Here is a 26040-nt window from a genome sequence, read left to right on the forward strand (position 1 = left end):
TTGCCTTATTTTTGCACAGTCTATAACAACATTAACCTATTTTATCACCTTGAATGTTTCTTTTTAAGCTAGGATTTCTCTAGCCCATATCCAAATCATTCTTGTAACAGTTTCTCAGTGTTTGACTTGATTTTATGTAAACTCTCTGGTTTGAACCAATGAATATATAGTTCAATTGTATAACAGATGGCATTTAGAGACAATCTCACAAAAACTCTGTCTACACAGCACGCTAGCCAGCGCCACTGCTGGCAGAGCTATGCAAAATCATTTCCTCAGGATTGCAAATAGTGTGCCATTTGCATACTCCTGAAGCTTATTAGCATAGGCCCTGCAAGAGTTTGGTGTCGGCAGAAGGGAGTGGTGGCACTGCAGAGGCTGTGTGGACTTGCCTCTGCTGGCTAAACCCCCACTCTGTCGCCAGTCCCTTATGCCTAAAACATTTGTCCACACAGCCTCTGCAGTGCCGCCACCCACTTCTGCCCATGCTGAACTCTCATGGAGCAGTGGTAGTGAGGTTTGGGAGTATGCAAATGCAATTTGCAACCCCAAGGAGCTCATTTTGCCATAGCTCTGCTGGTAGCGGCGCTGGGTGGAGCGCCATGTAGACCCAGTCAAAATGTTTTGCCTTACCTTTTCAGTTCTGAATTGTCTATTTCAGCCTTGCTATCATACTTCTCAATAAGCATGAGCCAATTTACTTATAATTCATTTGAGCTATTTTCAGCTGTCAAATATTTTAAATCATTTCATTTTTTCAGGCTCTGAGCAGTGGACAAAACCAATACCAAAGGACAAAACACTAAGCTTCATCCCATTTTCCAGTTTTCAAATTGAAATATGTCCTGAACGATTCGGTACTTTCCAAAGTATTTATGGAGGGGCTCAGGAAGTAGGCAGCAACAGGGCATGCAACCTTTATTCTAAGTTGCCAGTTGAAATGTAGACTCTGTTAGCAAATATTTTTCATCTACATATAGATTTGTCTTCACGTACTTTAAATTTGGAAGCATAGTAGTTAAGTGTTTTGTTGTGAATAGAAAAAATTAGAATGGCTGATCAGAAAGTTTGTGCTTACCTCAGAAACAAGTGTATGGTGGTTTAATTGCAGGGTGTGAGATTGCCCCTGAAACCAAAGCAAAATGAATCTAGTCTTCAGCCTACTTCAAAACGGGCAAGGTAAGAGTAACTGGCTACCAGTGACAACAGCTCATTAACTTCCTTTTGTACAGGCCTCTGTTGCTTTGTTATTAAAAAACTGTTAAGAGAGTGTCCACAAAACTACCCATTAGCTGTCAGCCTGGAACCATCCTTTACTTATTCAGACGATTGTGTTTGGCAAAAATATTTGCATGTTGCTCACTGTTCATGAGAGTGGGGGAAAAAAGGGAGCACACCCAGGGAGTGAACTAAAAAGAGAGGGCAAGAGAGAATAGAGAGAGGATGTGGAGAAACGAGGGGAGAGAATTTAGAGAGGTAATGGAAAGAAAGTAGAGACAGTGAAAGGTGACGAGACTTTAGGAGGAAAACATGGAATTAAAAAATAGAAAGTAAAGCTGAAAAGATTTAAAAAGACAGAGGAATAAAGAGAACATAGGAGAGGTTGTAGAGGAAGAGAGAATGGAAAAAAGCGTGAAATGCAAAAAACTATTCACGTAAAAACATAATATCTGCAAAGACCTTTTGTAAAGTAAATTAAAAAATGAATTTAGGAGCCTTTCAGGAATTAGAGACTGCATAATCTTCTGAGACTTTTTTTTTTTTTTTAATTTAAACTGGACACAGCAATTGAGCAGAGACTTCTAAAGGTTTAGCATTCATGGCACAAATACTACGTTCCCTGTTAATATAAATGCTTAACTCTTAGGATTAAAATGATGCTGGATAGTTGGTTTGACATTGGTGACTTTTCTCTAGGGAATCATTCTGTCATTCATCGTATCAAGTCTGTAATCCTGTATAATGATGAAATGTTTAACTTTACAAGTATAAGTAAAGCAGCCAGGATATCTGGTATGTTTCTGGAAAAGTACTGCAGCTTAAGAAGTCTTTTTGGAGATAGCTTGACCTCGACTGGTGAGGACCATGCTCAGTTTTTGCCTTGTGCCAGTGTAAACACATTGGCTATATCTAGAGTGCTGAAAGGCACGCAAATTGCACAGCACATTTGCATCTTTTTTGCTGACAGTTCTGTTGGGAGAGGCCAAATGTTGGAAAAACCCCCTCTGTCGAGGCACTCCTTCTTCCTCATGGAATGAGGTGTACAGGGATGTCAACAGAATGCTCCTCTCTTCCGACAGATCTGCAGTCTGGGCGTGCACTCTGTTGACAAAACTTCTGTTGACAGAAGCCTGCAGTCTAGACAGAGCAATTGTGTTCTCAGGTTGGCAACCTTTTGTCAAAAAGACATCACTCCTGCAAAACTTTACTTGTGCATTTAATCCTATGAGTAGAAGTTTTCAGGATTGTGTTTCAGTGGTTTTAAAATGAAAAGGTTGGTTCCGGTCTTCATGATGTCTTGTATTTTTTTTCTATTTTGTAGAATTGAAGACATACCACCACCTACTAAAAAACTCTCACCAGAATTGACCCCATTGGTGCTCTTCACAGGATTTGAGCCTGCACAAGTCCAGCAGTATATCAAGGTGACTCATTTTTGTTACTTATGCAGAATGTTTTGGAATGCTTAGCAATATTAGATTATTTTCCCTGACACATCAAAGTTAACTTGCATCTGCCAGACTTTGTCAGAACAGGCCTAATAGATCTAAAGAGAGAAACTTGTAGGGAATGTTTGGTAAATTGAGTTTTATCTACTAGTTGTATCCAAGTTAATCTTAGTCTGGTATTTTGTGTGTGTCTAATTTTTTTCTTTCTTAATGTTCGTTTTCAAAGGGATGGGGAGCACCTTCAGTATCTCAGTAGCAAACCAAATGAGCAAGTTTGGTCAAGCAGCATATAAATAATTACTACATTGAATCAAACCCAAGGTCTGTCTAGTATGGTGTCTTGTCTTTGTGCAGCACCAGATGCTTCAGAGGAATGTGCAAGATTACCCTTCCTCTTCCTACTGTAAATTAGTCTATCTCCCATTAATATTTAATCCTGCTTCTTAACAGAGATTGTTTCAAGTCTTAAAGCATGAGTCTTTCCATTTCTTCCAAAACTTAATTGTTGAAACTCTGGATATTTTTGTTACCCATATAAAAGTCCAGTCCCCCTTAGAACTTGCTACAAATTTGGAGCTAGGTTAAAAAAAAACTTAAATGTGGTGATGTTCAGCCTCACCGTGCCGGACGATGCCTGGAAAAATCTGTAAGATTCGCAAAGCCTGAATTAAGTGCTTGAGCACCATATGCAATGCATAGGGAGAGGTAAGATCCTGAGGACAGGAGTCAAAAAAGTGAGCATGTTAAGTGGCCCCCTGCTTAAGCCGGTCAAAGAAAGATGCTAAGCAGAGGTGTCCTAAGCCGTGCCCCTCTCAAAGGGAGACATCCCTCATAACTTTTAGCTTAGTGCAGTGTTTTCCACACATGGGCTACGTCTACATGTGAAGCCAACATCGAAATAGGCTATTTCGATGAGTAACGTCTACATGTCCTCCAGGGCTGGCAACGTCGATGTTCAACTTCGACGTTGCGTGGCACCACATCGAAATAGGCCCTGCGAGGGAACGTCTACACGCCAAAGTAGCACACATCGAAATAAGGGTGCCAGGCACAGCTGCAGACAGGGTCACAGGGCGGACTCAACAGCAAGCCGCTCCCTTAAAGGGCCCCTCCCAGACACAGTTGCACTAAACAACACAAGATACACAGAGCCTACAACTGGTTGCAGACCCTGTGCCTGCAGCATGGATCCCCAGCTGCCGCAGCAGCAGCCAGAAGCCCTGGGCTAAGGGCTGCTGCCCACGGTGACCATAGAGCCCCGCAGGGGCTGGAGAGAGAGCATCTCTCAACCCCTCAGCTGATGGCCGCCATGGCGGACCCCGCTATTTCGAAGTTGCGGGACGCGCAACGGCTACACGGTCCCTACTTTGACGTTGAATGTCGAAGTAGGGCGCTATTCCTATCCCCTCATGGGGTTAGCGACTTCGACGTCTCGCCGCCTAACGTCGAAGTTAACTTCGAAATAGCGCCCGGCGCGTGTAGCCGTGACGGGCGCTATTTCGAAGTTAGTGCCGCTACTTCGAAGTAGCGTGCACATGTAGACACGGCTATGGATACACACATGCCTGAGTCTAGAGACTTTTTAGTAAGTCGCAGTGTCCCTTGGTGTGTGCATGCATAATTGTTCTTCCTGTGCTGTTACCTAAGGATATAAAAGGCAGTGTGGGCCGGCACCACTCCAGTTCCTTCGTACCACTACACCTACATCGGCACTAGCCAAAAAGTTCGAAATAGCCATGCAAATGGCCATTTTGAGGTTTACTAATGAAGCGCTGAAATACATATTCAGTGCCTCATTAGCAAGCGGGCGGCCGCGGCACTTCAAAATTGACACGGCTTGCCACCGCGCAGCTTGTAGGAATAAGTCCATCTGCTTGTAGGAATAAGGGGACTTCGAAGTAGCCGGGGTCCTTTTGAAAAGGAGCCCCGTCTGGAAGAGCCGCGCAGCAGCGAGCCGCGTCAATTTCGAAGTGCCGCGGCCGCCCGCATTCTAATGAGGCGCTGAATATGTATTTCAGCGCTTCATTAGTAAACTTTTGAAATGGCCATTTGCATGGCCATTTCGAAGTTTTTGGCTAGTGTAGACATGGCCTGAGAGAGACTCTTTTTGGCATTCACAGCTTCTTCACCTGTTTCAATTACTTTATAATTATAATTCAATTATATACTGTCATTAGTTTTACTACTTTATTATAGCAACGAAGGGTCCTGTGGCACCTTATAGACTAACAGAAAAGTTTTGAGCATGAGCTTTCGTGAGCACAGACTCACTTCATCAGATGCTGAAGTGAGTCTGTGCTCACGAAAGCTCATGCTCAGAACTTTTCTGTTAGTCTGGATCGGTAACAGCAACGAGGGTCTTGTGGCACCTTATAGATTAACATGGCTACCCCTCCGATACTTGACTTCTTTATTATGTTACTCTTTTACGGTAAAGTATTAGTGCAGTTAGTTGTTTTACCCCATCCTGAAGAAATCTTCCATGGAAGACTAGGAGTATGCCCAGGATCCCAGGGCTGTAGAATTGGATTTTCCTGCCTCTGCTCCTTTTCAGTGAATGACAGACACCAGTGCTGCTTTTATTGGTTAGACAAGGTTCACATCTTAGTTCAGTGCAGCATTTGCTGTTCTTTCCCCCCAGAACTCCTGAGAGTCAAGACTTAAAATGTCTGATGGAAATAGTCATGACATTTCAGTCTGATCTGAGCTAAGGGCAGACCACTTGATGTCAAGATCAGCCAATAAGCAGAGCCCTGTGACCATAAGCTCAGGGCTTGTGACTAAGATTTCTAAGCCTAAGGTGAAGCGTCTCTGGAGAGTAAGGGCATTGTCACAAGTAGAGAGACAACATTCTTCCAAGGTTGCCTCAAAGAAAAACAAAGATATTGCCCCCCGGTTCCTTCAAAGTTGGGAGAGTCCTTGACACTGGATCCTGAAGACTTGGGCTAAAGTAAATGTCCTCAGTGGGAGAAAATGGCACAAAGGAGAATTGGATGCATGGGGTCCAGTATTGATCAGGGATCATCTCTCAAAGAAGAAAAGGAGGTTACTTAGCTATAACTAAAAGCCTGTTGAGATGTGTAGTTTCCATCTATATGATACTACCCAGCCTCCATCTTCTCTGCTGCAAATCATAATTGTATTTGGGGTAGCAGAAGGAACTGGGGAGGCACCACACTGCCCTGTCCCCCACATACATCATAAGTTTAGAGTATGAGGAGAAACAACTGCACATATGTGGAACAATGGACACTGCTTAGTAAAACCCTCCAGAGTCAGGCTCATGGTTCCACATGTATAGAATATAGATAAGGACCACATTCCTCGAAGAACCTCTAGTTATAGATAAGAAGCCTCCATTTGTATTATGCAATGTTTATCTAAACTAAAGCCCACTAGTGTAACTGTTTTGTCTCTGATATTTAACCTGGCATAGATTTGTAGACCTGTTAAAACTTCCTAAATAAAACAGATTTGTGTTTTTTAAAGCGTGTGTACCAATTTGACATTTACAAGATGCATGTATGTGCCCTGTAGGATGTGAATATTGTGGTGCTTCAGTGGTCTGAAATGAAACTTTCACATCTTCCCTTAGGCCCCAAATACTTCTGCCTGAACATCACCCAATTAAGCATTATAGGAGGAGGATTTGCTGGGGTGTCACTAAGTCTTCCTACCTTAGTACAACCACCACTGGCAATCAACAGACCATCACTATAAAACTACATAGCAGCTAATGCAGCCTATGTCTTGTTGGTGTTTGCATTATGTCTCCTGCTGTATGCTTTTAATGTATTACATCAATAAAAACAAGTAATGTAATCTTTAAAAAATGAATTCAGGGTGGGGAGAAGTATTTCCAGTTCAAACAGGAAGAATTGAAGATAGCTATGTTCATGTTTGAATTACATTTGTCAGTATTAATTCTGGTTCCTTGTTAAATAGTGGTGTTCTTATATATTTAATTTAATAGATACCAGAATTGGTCAAAACATTTTACACCCAACAATTTTCTGTCAAAGTTTATAGTTTTGTTGAAATAAACATATCAAAACATATCAACAGTGATCACATTTTCATTGAAATCCAAATTGAAATCTGTGTTGACTTGCCAATTTCATTTTGTTAATATTGACATGTTTTGTTTCAACTGTGTTTTATATAGATTTTATGTTTTAGCATTAACTAAATGTTTGGACATTAGTAAATTGGAATATTTTGATATTCCAAAGTCAGGGTTTTCAAAATTTTCCTTCTGCAAGATAGATAGAGGAATGAGTTTATAATGGATGTCTTGTTAATGGCCACCATTCTCCTATGTTTCTTATTTAATAGGGATCTTCCTTGTATTATATAATATTGCTATTTTTATATTGATGCTGTAGATGAGATTATGTTCAGTTTTAAATAAGTATTCATTTCATAGTTTGTTTTTTGGAATTGAGGCAAGCAGCAAAATGATAAAAGGCAATTGCCATGTTTAACCTTAAGAAAAGAAGTTTTGGTTGGAGAAAAGGAGGGAGTGGTCCTAATAGCCTTCAGATATTTTAAGAGTTCTTGTGAAGGGGTCAGTTGTTCTCCATCTACGCTGAAGCTAGGACAAGAAATAATGGGCTTAATCTGCAGCAAAGGAGATGTAGGTTATATAATAGGAAAAGCTTTTCAAGTAAAAGCCCTGAAATTGTTTTCTGAAGGTGGTTGTGAAATCTCCCTCATGGAAGGTTTTTAAGTGCAGGTTAGATAAACACTTGTAAGGGATGCGCTAGGTTTCTGTGGTCCTGCCTCAGTGCAGAAGACTGGACTGGTTGACTGATGATCCCTTCAAGCTATATATTTCTGTGATTCTAATTTGCAGAAACTCTACATACTTGGGGGTGAAGTGGCAGAATCTGCACAGAAGTGCACACACCTAATTGCCAGTAAAGTGACCCGTACTGTAAAGTTCCTGACGGCAATTTCAGTAGTCAAGCACATAGTAACTCCTGAATGGTTAGAAGAATGTTTCAAATGCCAGAAGTTTGTTGGTAAGTGAACATTAGAATCATTTATTCACTATACATTGATAATTTTTTTGAAAGAAGGATGCAAGACTGAATTTTATGTGAACAAAACTTTTTTTGGTGGTTGACTTTGTTTGGACAGCTGTTTTGTAATGTGATCTTAGGCATTCAGTTATTGTCTGAAAAAATTATATGTGAAATTTCAAACATAATTCTCTACCTCAGTGGTAGGCAACGTGAGGCCTATTGGGATTCTTGTAAGGCCCATGAGATGCGTTTGCCATTACCATCGTGCAGAGTTGTCAGATTCCTCTAGTTTACATCTGCATATTTTTCTACTGCTTTTACTAAAGTGACTGCCCATAAAGTAAGGCACATGAATTGAGGTGCGTGCTGATTGCATAGAGCATTGAATGTGAGAGCCGTGGATTCCCTCTGCATCCAAAGCATTGCTATAATTCAGTCGACACACCCTGCAAACTCTAGGTATGCAAAACTACCCTATCCCAGCAGACTCTCTTGGTTGCAACAGTTTTGCAGCCCACTGACATGAAGTAGGGCCACTCACTCCTACAGCCCAGTCACTACCTTAGGTTACTCAACACTGCTCCCAAGAGTTGTCAGCTGAGCTTTAGCAGTTATTTCTGTATTTTAGAACTGACAAAGGGCTTGTCTATGCTACTTCCCTACTTTGAAGGGAGGATGGTAAGTAGGGTGTCAGGAGATTATTAATGAAGTGCTGCGCTGCATATGCAGCACTTCATTAAGTTAATTTTCCCCTGTGGCAACTTTGAAGTGTTAAATTTCAAAGTGCTGGCTCGCATGTAGCCACGGCTAACACCCCCGGTACTTTGAAGTGCCTGGGCAACTTCAAAGTCCCTTTACACCTCAAAATTTTGAGGAGTAAAGGGACTTCAAAGTTGCCCAGACACTTTGAAGTACCGGCGGGTTAGCCATGGCTACACACAAGCCAACACTTCGAAGTTTAACATGTCGGAGTTGCTGTCAGGGAGAATTAACTTAATGAAGTGCTGCATATGCAGCACAGCACTTCATTAATAATCTCCTGACACCCTACTTACCATCCTCCCTTCAAAGTAGGGCGTTAGTGTAGACAAGCCCAAAATGTTTAAATATTTTAAAATATTTCATGGCTGAATGAGGTTCTATTATCAGTGTAGCGTTATCACAGCAGCAAAATTCACTTTGGTTTTCTATTAACTTTTGCTCTTTCAATTAAAGTTGTCTGCATCCAACTCTCCGCATGATTTACTACCAATTACTTCACCCAAAGGAAAGAAAAGTAGTTCCCTTTTTGTTAACTTTTAATAACATTATTTCATTTTGAAAAGCTTTCTGAATTGCCAAATAGCATGGTATATACTAATATTATTTGAAGCCTTCATAAGCCTGAGTCCCTTTCCTTATTTCTGTTCTTGGTCTAGCCAGCTATAATTTTAACTAGTGCTTCACCAACTTGTACTTGTGCTGTTTTTTTTGGTATCCAGGTTTATTTCACAAGGTTATTTTGGGCAGGGGAAAAGGATTTTTTGAAGAAAGGTCAAAAACAAAAGTGCACATTTTATGCATGATGTTGGTAAGCATGACTGTAATATAGACAAAGAAAAAATAATTAGTGTTGATCCATCCCTTTTATTTATTTAAATTGGAAGGTATGCTTAACAGGAATTTTTCTGATGTAAAGATGGAATCTTGAGTCCAATGCACTTGTGGACAAAAGTGCATTTAAAAGTCATTGCTGTACCAGTGTGGGACTGACTGGAACTATATTGAAATCTATTAGATTTATTTATATATAATATGTTTTTTAAGTAAACCATAAGAATGGCCACATTGGATCAGTCCAAAGGTCCATCTATCAACAGCAACCAATGTGAGGTTCATCAGAGGGAATGAAGAGGGCAGGTAATCACCCCAGTCATCCATTCCTAGCTTCTGGCAGACATTAGCTAGAGGCATCATACCTACCCATTCTGATTAATACCATCAAAGGTGATAAGAAACTGTGCATCCCACCCTGAGGTGTCATGTGTCCAGTCAGTATGGGTATAAGTGAAAGCCTCTGTTGTTGTTGAGGTTTTTTTTATTATTATAGCCTCTCTAATCTCCCTGAGCATTCAGCAGTCACTATCACCATCTTGGTCAGGTGGCATATCTCTACTGCTATAGTCTTCTTATTTAAGCATGAAGATACTATCCATAGAGATGCTATGGCAGTTTGGTTCATTTAAAATTTACTTCATTTGATACTATGCTTTTTTCATACAGTGTCATTACCTCACCATCAAAAACTGTTTTGTCCTTTCAGTATATTTTGTACCCTGATATTACTGTGTCCCATTTTTAGCCTCATTCCACCAAGTTTCTGTGATGCCTGTAATATCAATAGCCTCATAATATAAGGCACTTTAGTTCACCCATCTTATTATTTAGACTTCTAGCATTTGTACATAAACACTTTAAAAACTTGTCAATATTTGGCTGTCTGCCATTGCACTATGTAATTGAATGAGACTGTTTTTTATCTGACTGGTTCTCATTAGATGTTATGGGTATTTTGCCTTACTAGGACATAGAGAATCTCCATAAACAGACCTTCAGCAAAGGGATGCATCTGCCCAAACCACGTACCCCTTTGCACCTCTCAGCTTCTCCCTCACCCAGCCCTTAATTTAAAAAGTACTGTACAACCTTCTTAATTTTAAGTGCCTGCAATCGGCTTCCGTTTTGGTTTAGGTGGAGCCCATCCTTCCTCTGTAGGCTCCCCCTTTTCCAAAAGTTTCCCCAGTGCCTAATAAATCTACCACACTCCTGTGACATCATTGTTTCATCCATCACAGTGGGGCCTTACAGTTTTACCTGTCTGGTCCTGAATATGGACCTGGAAACATTTCAGAGAATGCAATGGAAGTCCTGGATCTCAGTCTCTTACCTAGCAACCTCAATTTGGTCTCCAGAGCCTCTCTCCTCTCCTACCCTATGTCTTTGGTACCTACATGTACCTTCATGTATAAAAGCTCACAATAACGTGAGTGCAGGTCGGTGTATTCTGTTACTGATAGCTGTAAGGTACTATGTTTTTGGAGCTGTTTTCAAGAATAGCTGAGAAAACTGGAGAAAAATTGGAGAAAAATCCTTTCTTAGGTTTAATATTTGATTTCTTGTTGATGGTGTTTGAGTTGATTTGATGTGTATTTATGAGTTTATTTTGTATGATTTTATTTAATGGATGACAGAGGGGGGATCGTGATGATTACCTGTTCTGTTCACTCCTCTGGGGCATCTGGTATTGTTCACTGTTGGAAGACAGGATATTTGACTAGATGGTCGTTTGGTCTGACCCTGTATGGCCATTCTTATGTTCTTATTTATTTTGTGAGTTAAACACTTGGTATTGCTACCAAACCACTGCAAAGACTTAAAACTGTAGGTAAGACAATTCCTGTTTGTAAATGTTAAGTAGAAGTTTAATTTTGCTTGGTCCAGCCTTATCAGACAAAATAATAAACAGTAAAAAAGCTATTAGAAAGTCTAACTAAAAAATGTGAGGAGATGTTGGTGTTCTCACACTGATTATAAACCTGAAGGAGGACCATCAGCTTGAGATCTAATCAGTTGTAGTAGAGGAGTTATGTCCGTTCAGGTACATCTGTCTCAAATAGCCCTACCTATCTTTGTGATTTTTCTTTTCCTTTTAAAAAAGTTTTCCCTCTTATATTTTGGTGTGAGGTTGGGGACGGTGTGAGTGAGAATGAGACTGAGGGGAGAAAATCCCACACAAGCAAAAGGAGATGAGCTGAGTGACTTTGCAAGGGAAACAGAATAATGGCCATGTGGCTCAGGCTGTGGCCCAGAACTCAGTTCTTTGGGCTGTTAGGGGTCCTTTGTGTCTTTGGCACAATTCAGTTAACTGCTTCGTGCCTTTGTTTATATAAATGGTGATAAATGCATTCATGTGGCTTGGAGCTCCCCAGTAAAACAGTACCGGGGGCCATATATAATACAAAATACTGCCAAATGTATAAACACAACAAAAATAAATGTCGGTCGTAGTAATTTTGGTTTATCCTCAGTAATTATAGTAAATACATTTCATACAGGAGTCACGACTTTTACATGGACAAAATTTTTAGTGGTTTGATTTCAATAAAAGGCAAGATTTTTAAAGTGAAAAAAAAGTGGGATTATGTTCGTGTCAGATTGTTAATAATTTTTGTACCATTTGTTTTTTATACCTGTTTGAAATAAGGTTTGAATGTTGGTAAGCGGTTATGTTGACATCTTTACTTCCTTTGTTACATTTGTCATATGTACATTTTCTTTTCCAGATGAGCAGAACTTCATGCTCCGAGATGCAGAAGCTGAAGTGCTTTTCTGCTTCAGTTTAGAGGAGTCTCTAAAGAGAGCACAAGTAGCTCCACTTTTTAAGGTATACGCTTTTCACTAACATGCATAAAGACAAAGATTTTTATCTAATTCATTGCCATAATAGAAAACAAAACGTGTTTGGTCACTCATTTGATCAGTCCTAAGTGCATTTTTCTGATAATTATCAATGCTTTTCCCAAACATATTTAAATAATGAGACCGCTTTCCTGGTAGACATGCACAAAAGCAAGAATGCAGAGTAACACAAAAGGCTGAAACATTAGGTAACTAAAACCAAATCTAAACTCTTTAGAGTGTGTTTTTGTAATTTCTACCACACTTTTACAGGGGAAACGATCTTGCATACATGTTTTTGGTATAATATTAACATTTTTGTTGTTATCTTTGAATTAGAGTTCCACTAAGAGCCAAGTTTTAATGCAATGTCATAGTCTTTCAAAGCAGTCTGACTTAAAGCTACTTTCCTCTGTACAATCACTTCATTTTCAGACTCATTTTAGGAGCAGATTGATATGATTCTTCTAATAATACTTGTATATGTAGATTTCTAAATATTGCATACAAAATTTACAGTGAAATAACCTGGAAATTATTAAAACCATAGGTCAGATAATATTGTTATTGGAATACACTGTATCTATATTACTGTTGGGTTTTTTTCTCACACATTAAGAAAAACTGTTTGTGTTATTTTACTGTGCTACACTGTCACACTAAACAAACAAACAAACAAAAACTATTCACCTTTGGCCTGAGAACAATGAGGTATATCTTATCTAAAAATGACTGCTGAGTCTTTTCACCCAGGTTTGTGCACCATAAGAAACAGTTTTAGATTTGGCATGGAAGTGTTGTTTTAGCAGAGACCAATTTACTTAGACAAATTTCTTTTATTAGGCATGTGAAAAAAATACATTAGGGATCAAACATAAAACCTTTTGCACCCAGCATACTTCAGTCAGAAATTCAGAAGCAAAAAATAATGTAAAAAACTTGATTTACATTATAACATAAGTGAAGTTGTTTGGAGGATCAAAGAAGTTAAAATACCACTTTTCTTTACCAGTTCAGATGGCAAGAATACATCTTCTCTCTTGCAAGAAGAACACACAAAATACACATTATATGATCATCTTTATTAAGGGTCTCAAGCAGGCAGAAAGCTAGTTGTAGTTTTGTTGGTAGATGACAAATTATTTAGTGGTTATTAATTTGACAATAAGACTCCCCTTTTCTTTGTAAAAGACCATTTGCAAGCCATTGGACAACCACTTTTAAAATAGAGATGTTTCTTTTTCATTCTTACCTAGTTATTCTTTAATATTAAGGAAATATTCACCATTTGAAGATTTTATGGTCATTACTGTAAGTGTCACTGGCAGATTTGAAGTAAATAGGAGCAGAACTTCAGCTAATGTAAATTGTCATAGCTTTTAATGGAATTATGACAGTTCACGCCAACTGAATATCAGCTTCATAATCTATAAAATAAGTTTTGCATTATAGTGGTTGTCAGCCCTATACGTATTACTCACTGCATAGTGAAAAGGTTTACTCTTCACTTTCTCCTTTTATTACATTTTTTGTATATATATGTATGTATTTTTTGAAAAAGAATTGTTTGTTTCTAGGGAAAATATTTTTACATTACTCCTGGAATTTGTCCTAGTCTTTCCACTATGAAGGCAATTGTGGAATGCGCAGGAGGAAAAGTATTATCCAAACAACCCTCTTTTCGAAAGCTTATGGAACACAAACAAAACAAAGTGAGTACATAATTTTTAGAAAGCCAAGTAATAATCTGTAAAGTATTTTGTTCTCTTATTTGAACTTATTTTTTTTTAATTTAGAGTTTGTCAGCGATAATCTTGATCTCCTGTGAAAATGATCTTCACTTATGTCGAGAATACTTTGCCAGAGGCATAGGTACGTGTAAACTGCTAATGGAATTTTAATTCATAATTTGTTTACTGTTTTAATTTTTCATTGTACAGTAAAAGCCATGTTATCTGGAGTTTGGACAACTGGCACATTCTGTTGACTGGCACTCGGAAGTATAGTTGACTAGCAACAAATGCACAAACTGCTGCATATCTTCCTGTTTTAGGTTTATTTTCTGATCTCTGTGTATCACCAAAAATCATTATAATTTAAAGAGTAGATAGAGCATTTTCACCTTGAAACGTGATTTTTGAAGTTCTCTGTCTCCATGGCAGAATAATCACCATTTTTTCTTTAAGTTGTGTCCCTATCAATGCTTATTTCTAGGTGTATTTGCTCTGTTGTGCCTTTAATTGAATATTTCACATAACTGTCCATTTGGCATGTGTATGCATGTTACCTAGTCTCATGCTCTTCACTGAGGCTATATAACACTCTGCAAGTGAACCATGTTCAGTTCCTTCTCGGTCACATCAGCCTCAGACAGAACATTAGCAGTCATCTGTGTTAATTTTTACCTCATAGCTCTTATAGTAATTTATTATTGTTCTTTGAGTGCTTGCTCCTGTCAATTCCATTAAGGTGCATGCACACCACACGCAGAATTGCCAGAAAGATTTGCCCCTAGCAGAACATGTTGGGTGAAGGGTGAAGCCCCAGGAGTGGCGTCTTCATGACATTTAAAGTATGACTGTATCAACCCAGCACCTCCTCAGTTCCATCTTAGTGTCAGTGATGGTCATTGTAACCATTGTGACTTATATTTGCAAGTACTCGCCATAGAATCCTAGGGCTGGAAGGGACCTCAGAAGGTCACCAAGTCCATTCCCCCTGCCTAAAACAGGATCAACCCTACCTAAATCATCCCAGCTAGGATTTTGTCAAGCTGGGACTTAAAAACCTTCAAGGATGAACATTCCATCACCGTTCTAGGTAATGCATTCCAGTGCTTCACCACCCTCCTAGTGAAATAGTGTTTCCTAATATCCAATCCATACCTCCTACTCTATAACTTGAGACCATTCCTTCTTGTTCTGCCATCTGTCACTACTGAGAATAGCCTCTATCCATCCTTTTTAGAGCCCCCTGTCAGGAAGTTGAAGGCTGCTCTTAAATTGTTCCTCACTCTTCTGTTCTGCAAACAAAATAAGCCTTATTGCCGTAGCTACAGAGAATTGTTAGTAGTATTAATATTTGTCCTTTAGCTTACTAGTCACAGTTCCACCCATGTGCAAGAGAGCAGATAATAAATACTGTGTAAACTATACTTCATCTGTATACAGGAGTCACAAATATGGACCCACTGTAATAACCAATAGCAATCACACTTCAGACAAAGAAACACAACTTCTTCCTAACCAAAGCTTAGATCCTGCACGGAACTCTGTGTGGACAGACCTGTCTTCCCCTGCACTGTTGTAGTGCTTCATAGACTGAAGTGTACTCCTCAGGGGCTTCAGTGATTTACAGAATGTTGTGCAGGATCAGGGTGTCCATTCCGTGCAAGTGGTCAGGCAAGCCAAGTCAGTTCACATAAGCTGCGTCACATAGGTCGATAAAGTATGTTCCCAGTAAAATAATCCACTGAGAGCTCCCTTCTTCCAGTTCTTCAGTGTTCAGTTCTAGGTCTGTTAGTTGATTATCACAACTAATCCCCAGACTCCTTGTGATGTAGAGGGAGGAATGCTCTTTTTGAACTATGTTAATCTTATATGTATTTTTAATATTTCTAGATGTCCATAATGCAGAGTTTGTTCTGACTGGAGTACTTACTCAAACACTGGATTATGAATCATATCCTTTTTATATGAAAGCTAAGAAATGCTTTAGTGATGTTGGGAAAGATTCTGTGCTTTTATTAAATATGTTTACATAGTAGGAGACAATGTAACTTACTACCCTGCACTGTGGTTTCTGGAGATGTAGGTTCACTTTAAAGTGGAATGAATTTGGTTTTGTTTTCTTTTTTTCAGTCAAAGTAAGCAACATGTATAGTCTCCTCTGTCATGTTCATCCTTCTTCCTTTTTTGCACTGGTGGAGCTGTCTAGAGACTGACTGTTTTGTTTTTACGTTAAGACTTGGGTGGATTTGTGGAAAACATACTTGCTGTTCTCTTAGCACTTGATAAATTACTTTGGATTCCCCTGAAATAGAGAACCCCATGGGATAGGTGAGCTGGAGAGTGATTTGCAGGATTAATTTTAAGATGTCAGATTTTATCTTGGTTATTGAAACAAAATTAAATAAAGCACTATCTAAATAGGAAGTAATTGATTATGGAAGTAACCCTATATATTTGTGACTTGCTTGACGTATATTCAGAAAAGTGTGTATTCTGAACACAAAAAAGTGTGTTGAGATAACAAATGGCAACATTGTAAGAAAAATACGAATACTTATCTGCCTCTGATTTCTAGAAGTGGCAAACAGCTCTTTAGTCCATTTTGTGGTAAACCCTGTAGATAGTATGAGTATTCGCTTGAGAAAAGCAAGAGTTATGGACTTCTTTGAGTTAATGTTTTATGTATATTTAATCTGTACTGTTTTCTCAAACTTGTTCCCCCTTAACAAACTTACATATAAATTTACTTGATGGATAGTCAAATGCCTTATTGCTTCGGAGTCCTGGGAGCATTACATCTAGCTGTTCCAGATACTGTGCAAAGTAACTGATACTTCCTGTGAGTCCTGTTTTCCAGCTTTGTTCCTTGAGGTGATGAGCATTTCAAAGCAGGAAAGCAAAAATGAACTGCATCTTTTTTAGGGTGTGTAACTTTATTGAGGAAACATAATTTACTATGTTTTGTATTATACTACTGTTTTAAAAGAGCTCATTTTAGATATCAAATAATTAGTTTGCTAGTTTTTAAAAAATTTAACTATGGTACTCTAACCTAAAGGAAAATTTGGATGTAAAAATAGAAAGGGCTTGCTGTCTCTTAAATTATGGATGTTGAAGATTGCAAATGTTTTGTACTTTATTTTTATTTCTTACACTCAGTTTTCTTTTATATTGGTATTTTGCCCAAGTTTTAAATAAATACTCTATAAATGTTTTATTCTAAAATTGAGTGGTTTTTTTTTCTAAATGTTGTGAAGTTACGGCATTCTGCGAAAAGAAAGTTAATCATTTTTCCAAGTGGTGTAAAATTTTAAGTTTATTTTTCAGGATATGTTACTATACAAAAGCCCACTAAATTTAAGGAAATTTCTTGAAAGTACATAAATATGTTTTTGAGTACACTTATACACTAGGAGGAGGAACTACAGTGCAGACCCTCGTAATTCTCTTGTGATGACTTTCTTTTGTACAATTAACTTTATGAAATAAATATTTTTTTAAATTTCTTGATTTTTTTAAGTTGTATTTTATCAAAAGTGAACTATTCGTGCAATAGACATTTTATTGTGTCTACTTTATCTCTATTCCTACTTCTGTTTAATAGTAGCTTAAAATCCCATACTAAGAGGGACCTATATTTTGATTAATCAGCAATGTCAAGCTCTTCAGGGGAGAGCCATTCTGTTTGATTATAAAGCGCCATGCACACTGAGTCTGACCCAGTGTAACTCTTGCCTTTAAATTGTTCTCTGTGAATTGCTCAGAAATATTTTGAAAAGTGTCTAACCATGTGTTTTAGCAGGCATTATTTTCTTACTTAGACACATTAGTAGATTTCACAAAGTAGTAGTATCAAAGCTGATCTTCAGTATGTCCATAAAATTCAGTTTATGTCATACTGGTTAATTTATATAAATCTTTTAAAACTATGTACTTTGTATTTTAGGCTATTTCTAGACTTCAGGGTTTTTGTTGACAAAGCAGCTGTTTTGTCGACAAAATCGTCAGAGCATCCAGATTGCAAAGCTCATTCTGTCATCAGTAAGTCAACAGAATGCAGCACTTCTGTTGACAGCTGTACCTCGCTCACCATGAGGAAGAAAATTGCTGTAGACAGAGATCAATTGACTAAACACTGGTCTGGACATTCCAGGGGGTCTTCTGTCGAAAGAAAATGCCTCAGGGAGACCGCACAACCCTGTCTGCTGTGGTTCCAGGTGACTATTTTGCTGAGAGAGCTGCCAGGCAGTTTAGCTGCTCTCTGTCAACAGAGTGGATTGTTCTTTTGATCCACCCCGTGGTTCAGACACAATGGCCGTGTCTACAGTAGCCCCAAACTTCGAAATGGCCATGTAAATGGCCATTTCGAAGTTTACTAATGAAGCGCTGAAATACATATTCAGCGCCTCATTAGCATGCGGGCGGCCGCAGCACTTCGAAATTGATGTGGCTCGCCGCCGCGCAGCTCATCCCAATAGGGCTCCTTTTCGAAAGGACCCCGCCTACTTCGAAGTCCCCTTATTCCCATCAGCTCACAGGAATAAGGGGACTTCGAAGTAAGCGGGGTCCTTTTGAAAAGGAGCCCCGTCTGAACGAGCCACATGGCAGCGAGCCACGTCAATTTTGAAGTGCCACGGCCGCCCGCATGCTAATGAGGTGCTAAATATGTATTTCAGCGCTTCATTAGTAAACTTTGAAATGGCCATTTCAAAGTTTGGGGCTAGTGTAGACATAGCCAATCTGTCAACAGAAGTTTTGTCACAACATATCTTCCGACATAACCTTCTGCTGACAAATCCCTGTAGTCTAGACATAGCCTTAGAGAATATATAAAATCTCTCTGTGATACTTGACATCTTTCTATTGCTTTCCTTCTGGGAATGTTTAAAGTAAGGCATATGTTTAAGTGTCTTGCTGAAGTAAGAATTTTTGTTCCTCCTTGGCCTTATTGTAATACATGAAATCTTCAAATGATATAGTCAATTTACTGGAAGATCCCCACGAGCCACGTGTCTGCATGTGTATTTTGGAGTCTGGAAGAGCGTCTTCTGGACTCTGAACCATGTGCCCATATGCTAATGGGGCACTGGAAATTTACATCCATGGCTCATTAGCATCTTCCAGACAGCTCATTACCATGCCACTTCTGGAAGAAGTGGTATGTGTAGAGGCAGCCTTTATGACACCAAAATAGGATGCCACTCAGCAAGCTGTGTAGCTTTTCATAATAGGATTTTCTCTTCTCTTTCTTGCAGGGTTTAATCATCAGTGAAATAAATCTCACTGTTGATATTTAAATTAACAACCTTAACAGTATTTTGTGTTTTTAATGTTAAGCCTTCTGGGAGTCACAGAAAAGAGGCATTAAAATGCAGCAGGAATCAGTTGGATGGATATTTTCTGATGAGTTATTGTTTCATTGAAGCAGTAAGGAACTTGGCTGTGTACTGGACTTTTTTCAGAGACAAGAGCAAACCGTCCCAATTGTGGACTTACTGCCTTTTTGTCCTCATGGGCCTTAAGCTTCTCTCTCTCTCTCTCTCTCTCCGTGTGTGTGTGTGTGTGTGTGTGTGTGTGTGTGTGTGTGTGTGTGTGTGTGTGTGTGTGTGTGTGTGTGTGTGTGTGTGTGTGTGTGTGTGTGTGTGTGTGTGTGTGTGTGTGTGTGTTCTCAATGATACAGGACCAATGACCACAGTAGAGGTCCCCCACAGACTAGGTAAAGATCGAAGGCCCCCTGCCAGGATTTATAGCCAAGCAAGGTACAAATAACAGTTGTCACGTATGGTATACTGTACTGATACACTGTGCATATGTACCTGCTGCAATGGATTGACATGGTCAGTGGGAATTCCTCTGCCCCTCTAAGTCAGATGCAGACGGTTCCTCCCTCCCCCCAAGACACCACATTATAACAGGTATAAATAAAGCACACCTCACTGCTGACAAACCAGGTTGCTACCCTCCGATGTTGTCAGGTTACCACCAATCCCCCTGTACCTAGTGGTTTGGTTACATCATCTCTTATCCATCATGCTGTCATTTTAGACCCTTTCCTGAACCTGGGTCCGTATCTGTGCAGAGTTAGGTACTAAGGTCTTTTTTAATGAGCTGGTGGTACCTTTTGATTTCAACTTATGACTCATACCAATTACTGTTCTGCACCTGGGCTGACTACCAATTAGTGTTTTGTACTCTCAGCCCTATCTGTGCCAAGTTCTGTCAGCAGAGGCCTGCCTCTTGCTCACAGCTTAGCTTTGCTTTTAGCCATGTTTTGTCCATGGTTGCTAAGCCATAGGCCTCAAACCAGGCCTGTGCTATATGGGCTTAGGCCTTCATCTTACCACACCACTGTGTAGGAAAGATAGGAAGTATGGCAAGAGACCACACTGGCTTAACTAGGACATTGTCAATGATCTGAAACTCAAAAAAATTTTACATAAAATAGAAACTAGGACAAATTACAAAGAATAAATATAAACAAACGGCAAACATATATGGACAAAATTAGAAAGGCAAAGGCATATAATGAAATTAAACTTTATGGACAAAGGTTAACAAGAAGATATCCTGCAAATATGTTAGAAGCAAGAGAAATAACAAGGATAGAGTAGGCCCATTGCTTAATGATGGTGGACAATTATAGAAAATGTAGAAGTGGCAGAAGTAATTGTTTGTTTTCACTAAAAAGATTGTTAGCAAATGGATGTCTAACATAGTGAACAGTGTGAGAATCAGGTTTGATCTGAAGCTAAATTAGGAAAAGCTCGAGTTAAAGTTCACTTAGCCAAGTTAATGTCTTCAAGTCAGCAGGGCATCACAGAATGCTCAAGAAGCTGACTGAGGAGATACTTCAGCCATTAATGATTCTCTTTCAACACTCAAGGAAGATGTGAGAAGGTTCCAGAGGACCAGAAGAGGACAACTACTGTTTCAATTTATAAAAAGGGGAATAAGGACAACTCAGGGAATCACAGACCAGACAAATTAAGCTTCAGTACCCAGAAGGATTATGGAGTAATTAATCAAGTAGTTTGCAACAATCTACAGCATAATAAGGTGATAAGTAACAGTCAGTGTGGATTTGTCAAGAACAAAATACATCAAGCCAACTTAACAGGTTTTTTTCATAGTGTAAAAAGCCTTGTGGAATGGGAGAAGTGGTGATCACTCATTGCTGAGTACGATCATCTTCCATGGGAGTTGTAGATACTGAGGTGGCTGATAAGGCCTGTCCCTGAACCACAAGCTCTATTACAGTGAGAACAGGTGTTAACCATGACTAGAAGTGTCTCTCCTTCCTCCTGCACCTTTTGTCCTCAACAGCTCATTGGTGGGCAAGTCAAAATACAGGGGACCATCATGAAGGACTTCTCTCCATTTTGAGCAATCCAGGGCAAGTGTCTCCCAGGTGTCAATGTCAATACTGAACTTTAAATTATCCTTCAGCAAATCCTTATACTGTTTTCATTGTTGTCCTACCTTATGTTACGCTTCTTTCATATGAGAGAATGGTACTTGTTTTGGGAGGTGATGATCTTGCATCTGGACAACGTGTCCAGACCAGCAAAGTCACTGATGGATGATTATTGCCTTGATACTGGTGATCTTTGCTTCTTCCAGAACACTATTGTTGATGCTTCTGTCTTCCCATTTCAAGATGTTGCAGAAGCTGAGTTGGTGATGCCTCTCAGAGACTTTCAGTTGATGCCTGTAGTTGTCTATGTTTCAGACCTATAGATCAATATTGGGAGAATAGCAGTTTGATAAACAAGAAGCTTGATGTCTGTTTGAACATCGTGATCTTCAAAAATCCTGTGCTGTAAACGAGCAAAGACTAAACTGGCATAACTCACATGGTGTTGGATTTCTACATCAATATATGGCATGGATGAGAGGTGAGTTCCAGGATAGATGAAATGTTCGACATTCTCCAGTACTTCTCCATTTATTTTAATAACACATTTGGTAGGTACCTCATTTGGAGTGTGCTTTGGTCTCCCTGATGTTGAGCGTGAGCCATCCTATTTTGTGAAAAAGAGGAGACGGGTACTCAGCCGGTTCCCCGCTCCCTTCCATCTCATGGGTGGGAATGCTGAGGTGCAGGTACTCAGTACTGGCAAATACAGGCACAATCAAAGCACTGTACATGAGACCAAGATATGTGTTATCAGCAGACACATTCAGCTTAGCTTGAAGATATTTCTCAGAACGTGTGAGAACTGCATTTGCATTAGCATGCTGAAGTTCCACGATAGATGAAGTGGAAATATTAGCTTTCGGCCTGCTAAGCCTGAAACAGCTTTCCATCCATTCTGTGACTTATTTTGATGCCAGCTGGGAGCTTACCAGCAATTAAGTAAAGAATGACAGCAATAAAAACTGCAGACATGATGCAGTCCTGTTTAATTCCAGTTTTTACATTGCAAGATTCACTTTGGGAGCCATTACTATTCAGACAGTCACTTTCATATTGTCATGAAGCAACTTTAGGACATTGACCTATTTATGAGGACATCCAGTCTTCGAAAGTACAATCTAAAAGGCAAGGCAATTCACTGACTCAGAGGCTTTCATTGGATTAGAGACTGGCTTTCATTAGGTTGGTTTTGCTTCTGACACTTTTCTTGCAGCTGCCATGCTGTGATGATCATATCCGTATTTCTGCGACATGGTCAGAAACTACTCTGTGACTCTGGTACAATTCCTTCTGACAAGGGCAGAAGATAAATTACAGGGATCCGTGCCATAACTTTTCCTGTAGTTGCAAGGAGAGAAACAATGATCGTTTCCACAGTCTGCTTTATTTCCTTTCTTGACAATCAGGAGCTGCGTCTACACGTGCACGCTACTTCGAAGTAGCGGCACCAACTTCGACGTTAGGCGGCGAGACGTCGAAGTCGCTAACCTCATGAGGAGATAGGAATAGCGCTCTACTTCGATGTTCAACGTCGAAGTAGGGACCGTGTAGACGATCCGCGTCCCGCAACGTCGAAATTGCCGGGTCCTCCATGGCAGCCATCAGCTGGGGGGTTGAGAGATACTCTCTCTCCAGCCCCTGCGGGGCTCTATGGTCACCGTGGGCAGCAGCCCTTAGCCCAGGGCTTCTGGCTGCTTCTGCGGCAGCTGGGGATCTATGCTGCAGGCACAGGGTCTGCAACCAGTTGTCAGCTCTGTGTATCTTGTGATGTTTAGTGCAGCTGTGTCTGGGAGGGGCCCTTTAAGGGAGCGGCTTGCTGTTGAGTCCGCCCTGTGACCCTGTCTGCAGCTGTGCCTGGCATCCCTATTTCGATGTGTGCTACTTTGACGTGTAGACGTTCCCTCGCTGCGCCTATTTCGATGTTGGGCTGAGCAACGTCGAAGTTGAACATCGACGTTGCTGGCCCTGGAGGACGTGTAGACGTTATTCATCAAAATAGACTATTTCGATGTTGGCTGCACGTGTAGACGTAGCCAGGGTGTCCCTCATTTCGCTGGGGAACTCCCTCCTTTTGCCAGACTTTAAGCAACAACAGGTAAAGTTGCTGAATTAGCTGTGGTCCACCATCGTTAAAGGTTTCATCAGGGATCACATCTGGGCCTCCTGCCTTGTTGTTCTTCATCTGCTTAATGACATGTACCTCATGCAAATTGTGCGGCTCTCCAAGTTCATCCCTAGGAGGCCATTAGGGGATTCACTCAAGGACTTCATCCGCAGCCATGGAGTTTTGGTTAAGAAGATCTTTAGAATGTTCTTTGCAACAAATTGATAACTTCATTGTCCTTCAGAAGTGTGGTTCCATCCTTAAAGGAAAGAAAATTCATGCCATAACAAGCTGGCCCATAGACAGCCTTAATAGCACTGAAGAAACCACATGTGTTGTGGATATCCACAAGATGTTGGAATTCACACCATTTGTTCATGAATTTATCTGGTTTTATGGTGGACTTCCACCCTTGCCTTGTTTTTCAATTACAGTTTATGTTGTTTTGCCAAGCTTGAAATGGCATTGCCTTCTCATTGAGTTGCTCAATTTCAGCATCATTCCTGTCAAACCAGTCTTGATGTTTTCTGGTTTGGTACCCCATGGTTTCTTCACAAGTATTGATGATTACTGTTTTCAGGTGGCTCCCAGTGTTCCTCTAATTCTTCTGGAAGCACTGATGGAAGCTTTTCTTCTAAGACTGCTTGGAAGTGGACATGCTTTAGTTCTTGAACCTTCAGCTTGAAACTGACCATTTTCAGCCCCCATTTGGGGGTGATCTTAATTTTTATTGTGGATCGAATGAGGCAATCAGCAGTGTAGCAATCATTGGCACTTGTCACTGCTCTTATAAGAAGTACATCATTGCGATCTCAAGCACAAAGTATGGCATAGTCAAGAAGATGCTGGTGTTTTGATCATGGATGTCTCCAAGTCGTTTTGAACTTGTCCTTTTATCAGAAAAAGTGTTTGTGACAAGTTCATGATCAGCACACTTGGTTGAGCAGAATTCCATTTGAGTTACTTTTGCCAAATCCTTCTTTCCCAATTGTTGGTTTCACAAGTTTGTTCTGTCCAGTAAGTGCATTGAAATCCCCCAGAAGGATGATCTTAATTCTATAGAGAGTCTCTGATAAAATGGTTTCCAGCAGAGAGTAGAAATCTACCTTTGCATCATCGGCATCCAGTTTTAATGGCATCTCATTTTGTCCTCCAATTTAGGAATCTTTTCCTCCAGCACAGCCATCAGTTTCTGCTGCAGGCACAGAAAATTTCTGGCTTCAAACAGTAAAGAGACTGACACATCTATTGTAGATCACCACTCCATTCTATCACTGACCATCTCGATATTTCATGTTACTGAACCTGAAAGAAAATCTTCTCAGACACCCTTTACAGACTCTCTGAAAGTTTTCTCTGAACTGTTTCTGCTTGTGCCTTTTGAGTTTGTCTAGCAAGTGACTTTTTATGCCAAGTCTTCCCTGCTTAGCTCATCTCAGCTCTGTCCTTCATCACCAGGGAGCGATTAGCTGCTCAGACCTGAAACAGTTAGATGGATCAAAGGCCCAAGGGCTGGCACCTTGCAGCCTTAGCAAGGCACCCGTCAAAGTTCCAAGGACTTACCAGTGCCTACAGCCCAACTACACAGTTTGTGTACAGAGAACAACAAACAGCCTACAGACAGACCTTTCACGAAGTCTTACTGCCTCCAATCACAGCATTTCCAGCTGGAACTACTCCCTGTAAAACTCTCCTTTTAGCTACCTCTGCTCATGTGTGTAAGTACTCACAGAAAATCAGTGGGACCACTCACTGTGCATAAAATTAAGCAAATTTTACTTTTTGCAGGTCAGGGGTCTTACTATTAAAATTTTTAGAGCTACTTACTGCAGCATAGAACCTGCCATCTTTACTCAAGCAAAAGTAGCATTGAACATGACAGAAGTTTTGTCTAGGGATTGAAATCCAACTTCTTGATGTGGGTTTGCTCATGTCTCCTTTTATAACTGTTCTCACCGTTAAGATTAATTTTTTCTATCTTCAGCAGCTGTACTGTTGATGTATTATTTATCTGACACAAAAATGTAACAATGAAAAGAGGTAAATGCTTAGCCTTTTAAAAGGGTATAATTTCATTCCATGAAAACTATCCAAAATACTGTCAGGTATTGCACAAGTAGCTTGAAGAAAAGCAAATGTAATGATGGAACAAATTAAGTCCCTGTGAAATGAAAGCTGTAATGCATCTGTTCCATCATCAGTGAAGAGTGTTTATTTAAGGCAACATACAATATGAAAAAATTTGATTAACCTTTCAATTAGAGTAAAAAGAAATCTGCCAAGAAGCACCACAGGAGCTGTTAGAGCCAACTGGCTTGCACAGATGTTGTGTATATGATTAGAAATCAAGAGAGGATTTGATGCAGGATTCCAATATTAGATTTCTAGTGAGAGTATTTTCAAAGAACGGTGCATTTTTATGGATAGTTACTGGAGGTATGTCTATGCAGTGTAAGTCCAACTTTTGAAGTCTAGCTCAAACATAGCTTTCTTTCCTTCTACGCATGCATCATGCTAGTACGAGCTTGGAACCAAAGCCTCAGAACCCCTAGCAGTGTTCCCTCTAATTTTAACATCCATGTGCAGTCTACCTTTTATTATGTGCACCAAGATGTGTGGATGTGCACCACCAATAGAAACACATGTTGCTGACTAG

The 26040-nt window shown here is 39.9% G+C and overlaps 1 protein-coding gene across 4 annotated transcripts in view; it reads left to right on the forward strand.

The window, feature by feature from the left end:
• PAXIP1 (PAX interacting protein 1) overlaps positions 1–17298 on the forward strand; it is a 75056-nt gene extending 57758 nt beyond the window's left edge. For 3 of the 4 annotated variants that reach the window (XM_074985086.1, XM_074985085.1, XM_074985084.1), the window contains 8 exons: positions 1112–1179; positions 2543–2645; positions 7525–7693; positions 12019–12119; positions 13711–13845; positions 13930–14005; positions 15754–15813; positions 16598–17298. In XM_074985086.1, coding sequence (XP_074841187.1) covers positions 1112–1179; positions 2543–2645; positions 7525–7693; positions 12019–12119; positions 13711–13845; positions 13930–14005; positions 15754–15813; positions 16598–16614 — 729 coding nt within the window. In that variant the 3' untranslated portion in view covers positions 16615–17298. The remainder of the gene's footprint in view (positions 1–1111; positions 1180–2542; positions 2646–7524; positions 7694–12018; positions 12120–13710; positions 13846–13929; positions 14006–15753; positions 15814–16597) is intronic. The other variant, XR_012644079.1, reaches the window with a different exon arrangement.
• Positions 17299–26040: the final 8742 nt, after the last annotated feature.

The sequence above is a fragment of the Carettochelys insculpta genome, chromosome 2, assembly GCF_033958435.1.
Source record: "Carettochelys insculpta isolate YL-2023 chromosome 2, ASM3395843v1, whole genome shotgun sequence".
In the NCBI taxonomy this organism is placed as follows: domain Eukaryota; kingdom Metazoa; phylum Chordata; order Testudines; family Carettochelyidae; genus Carettochelys; species Carettochelys insculpta.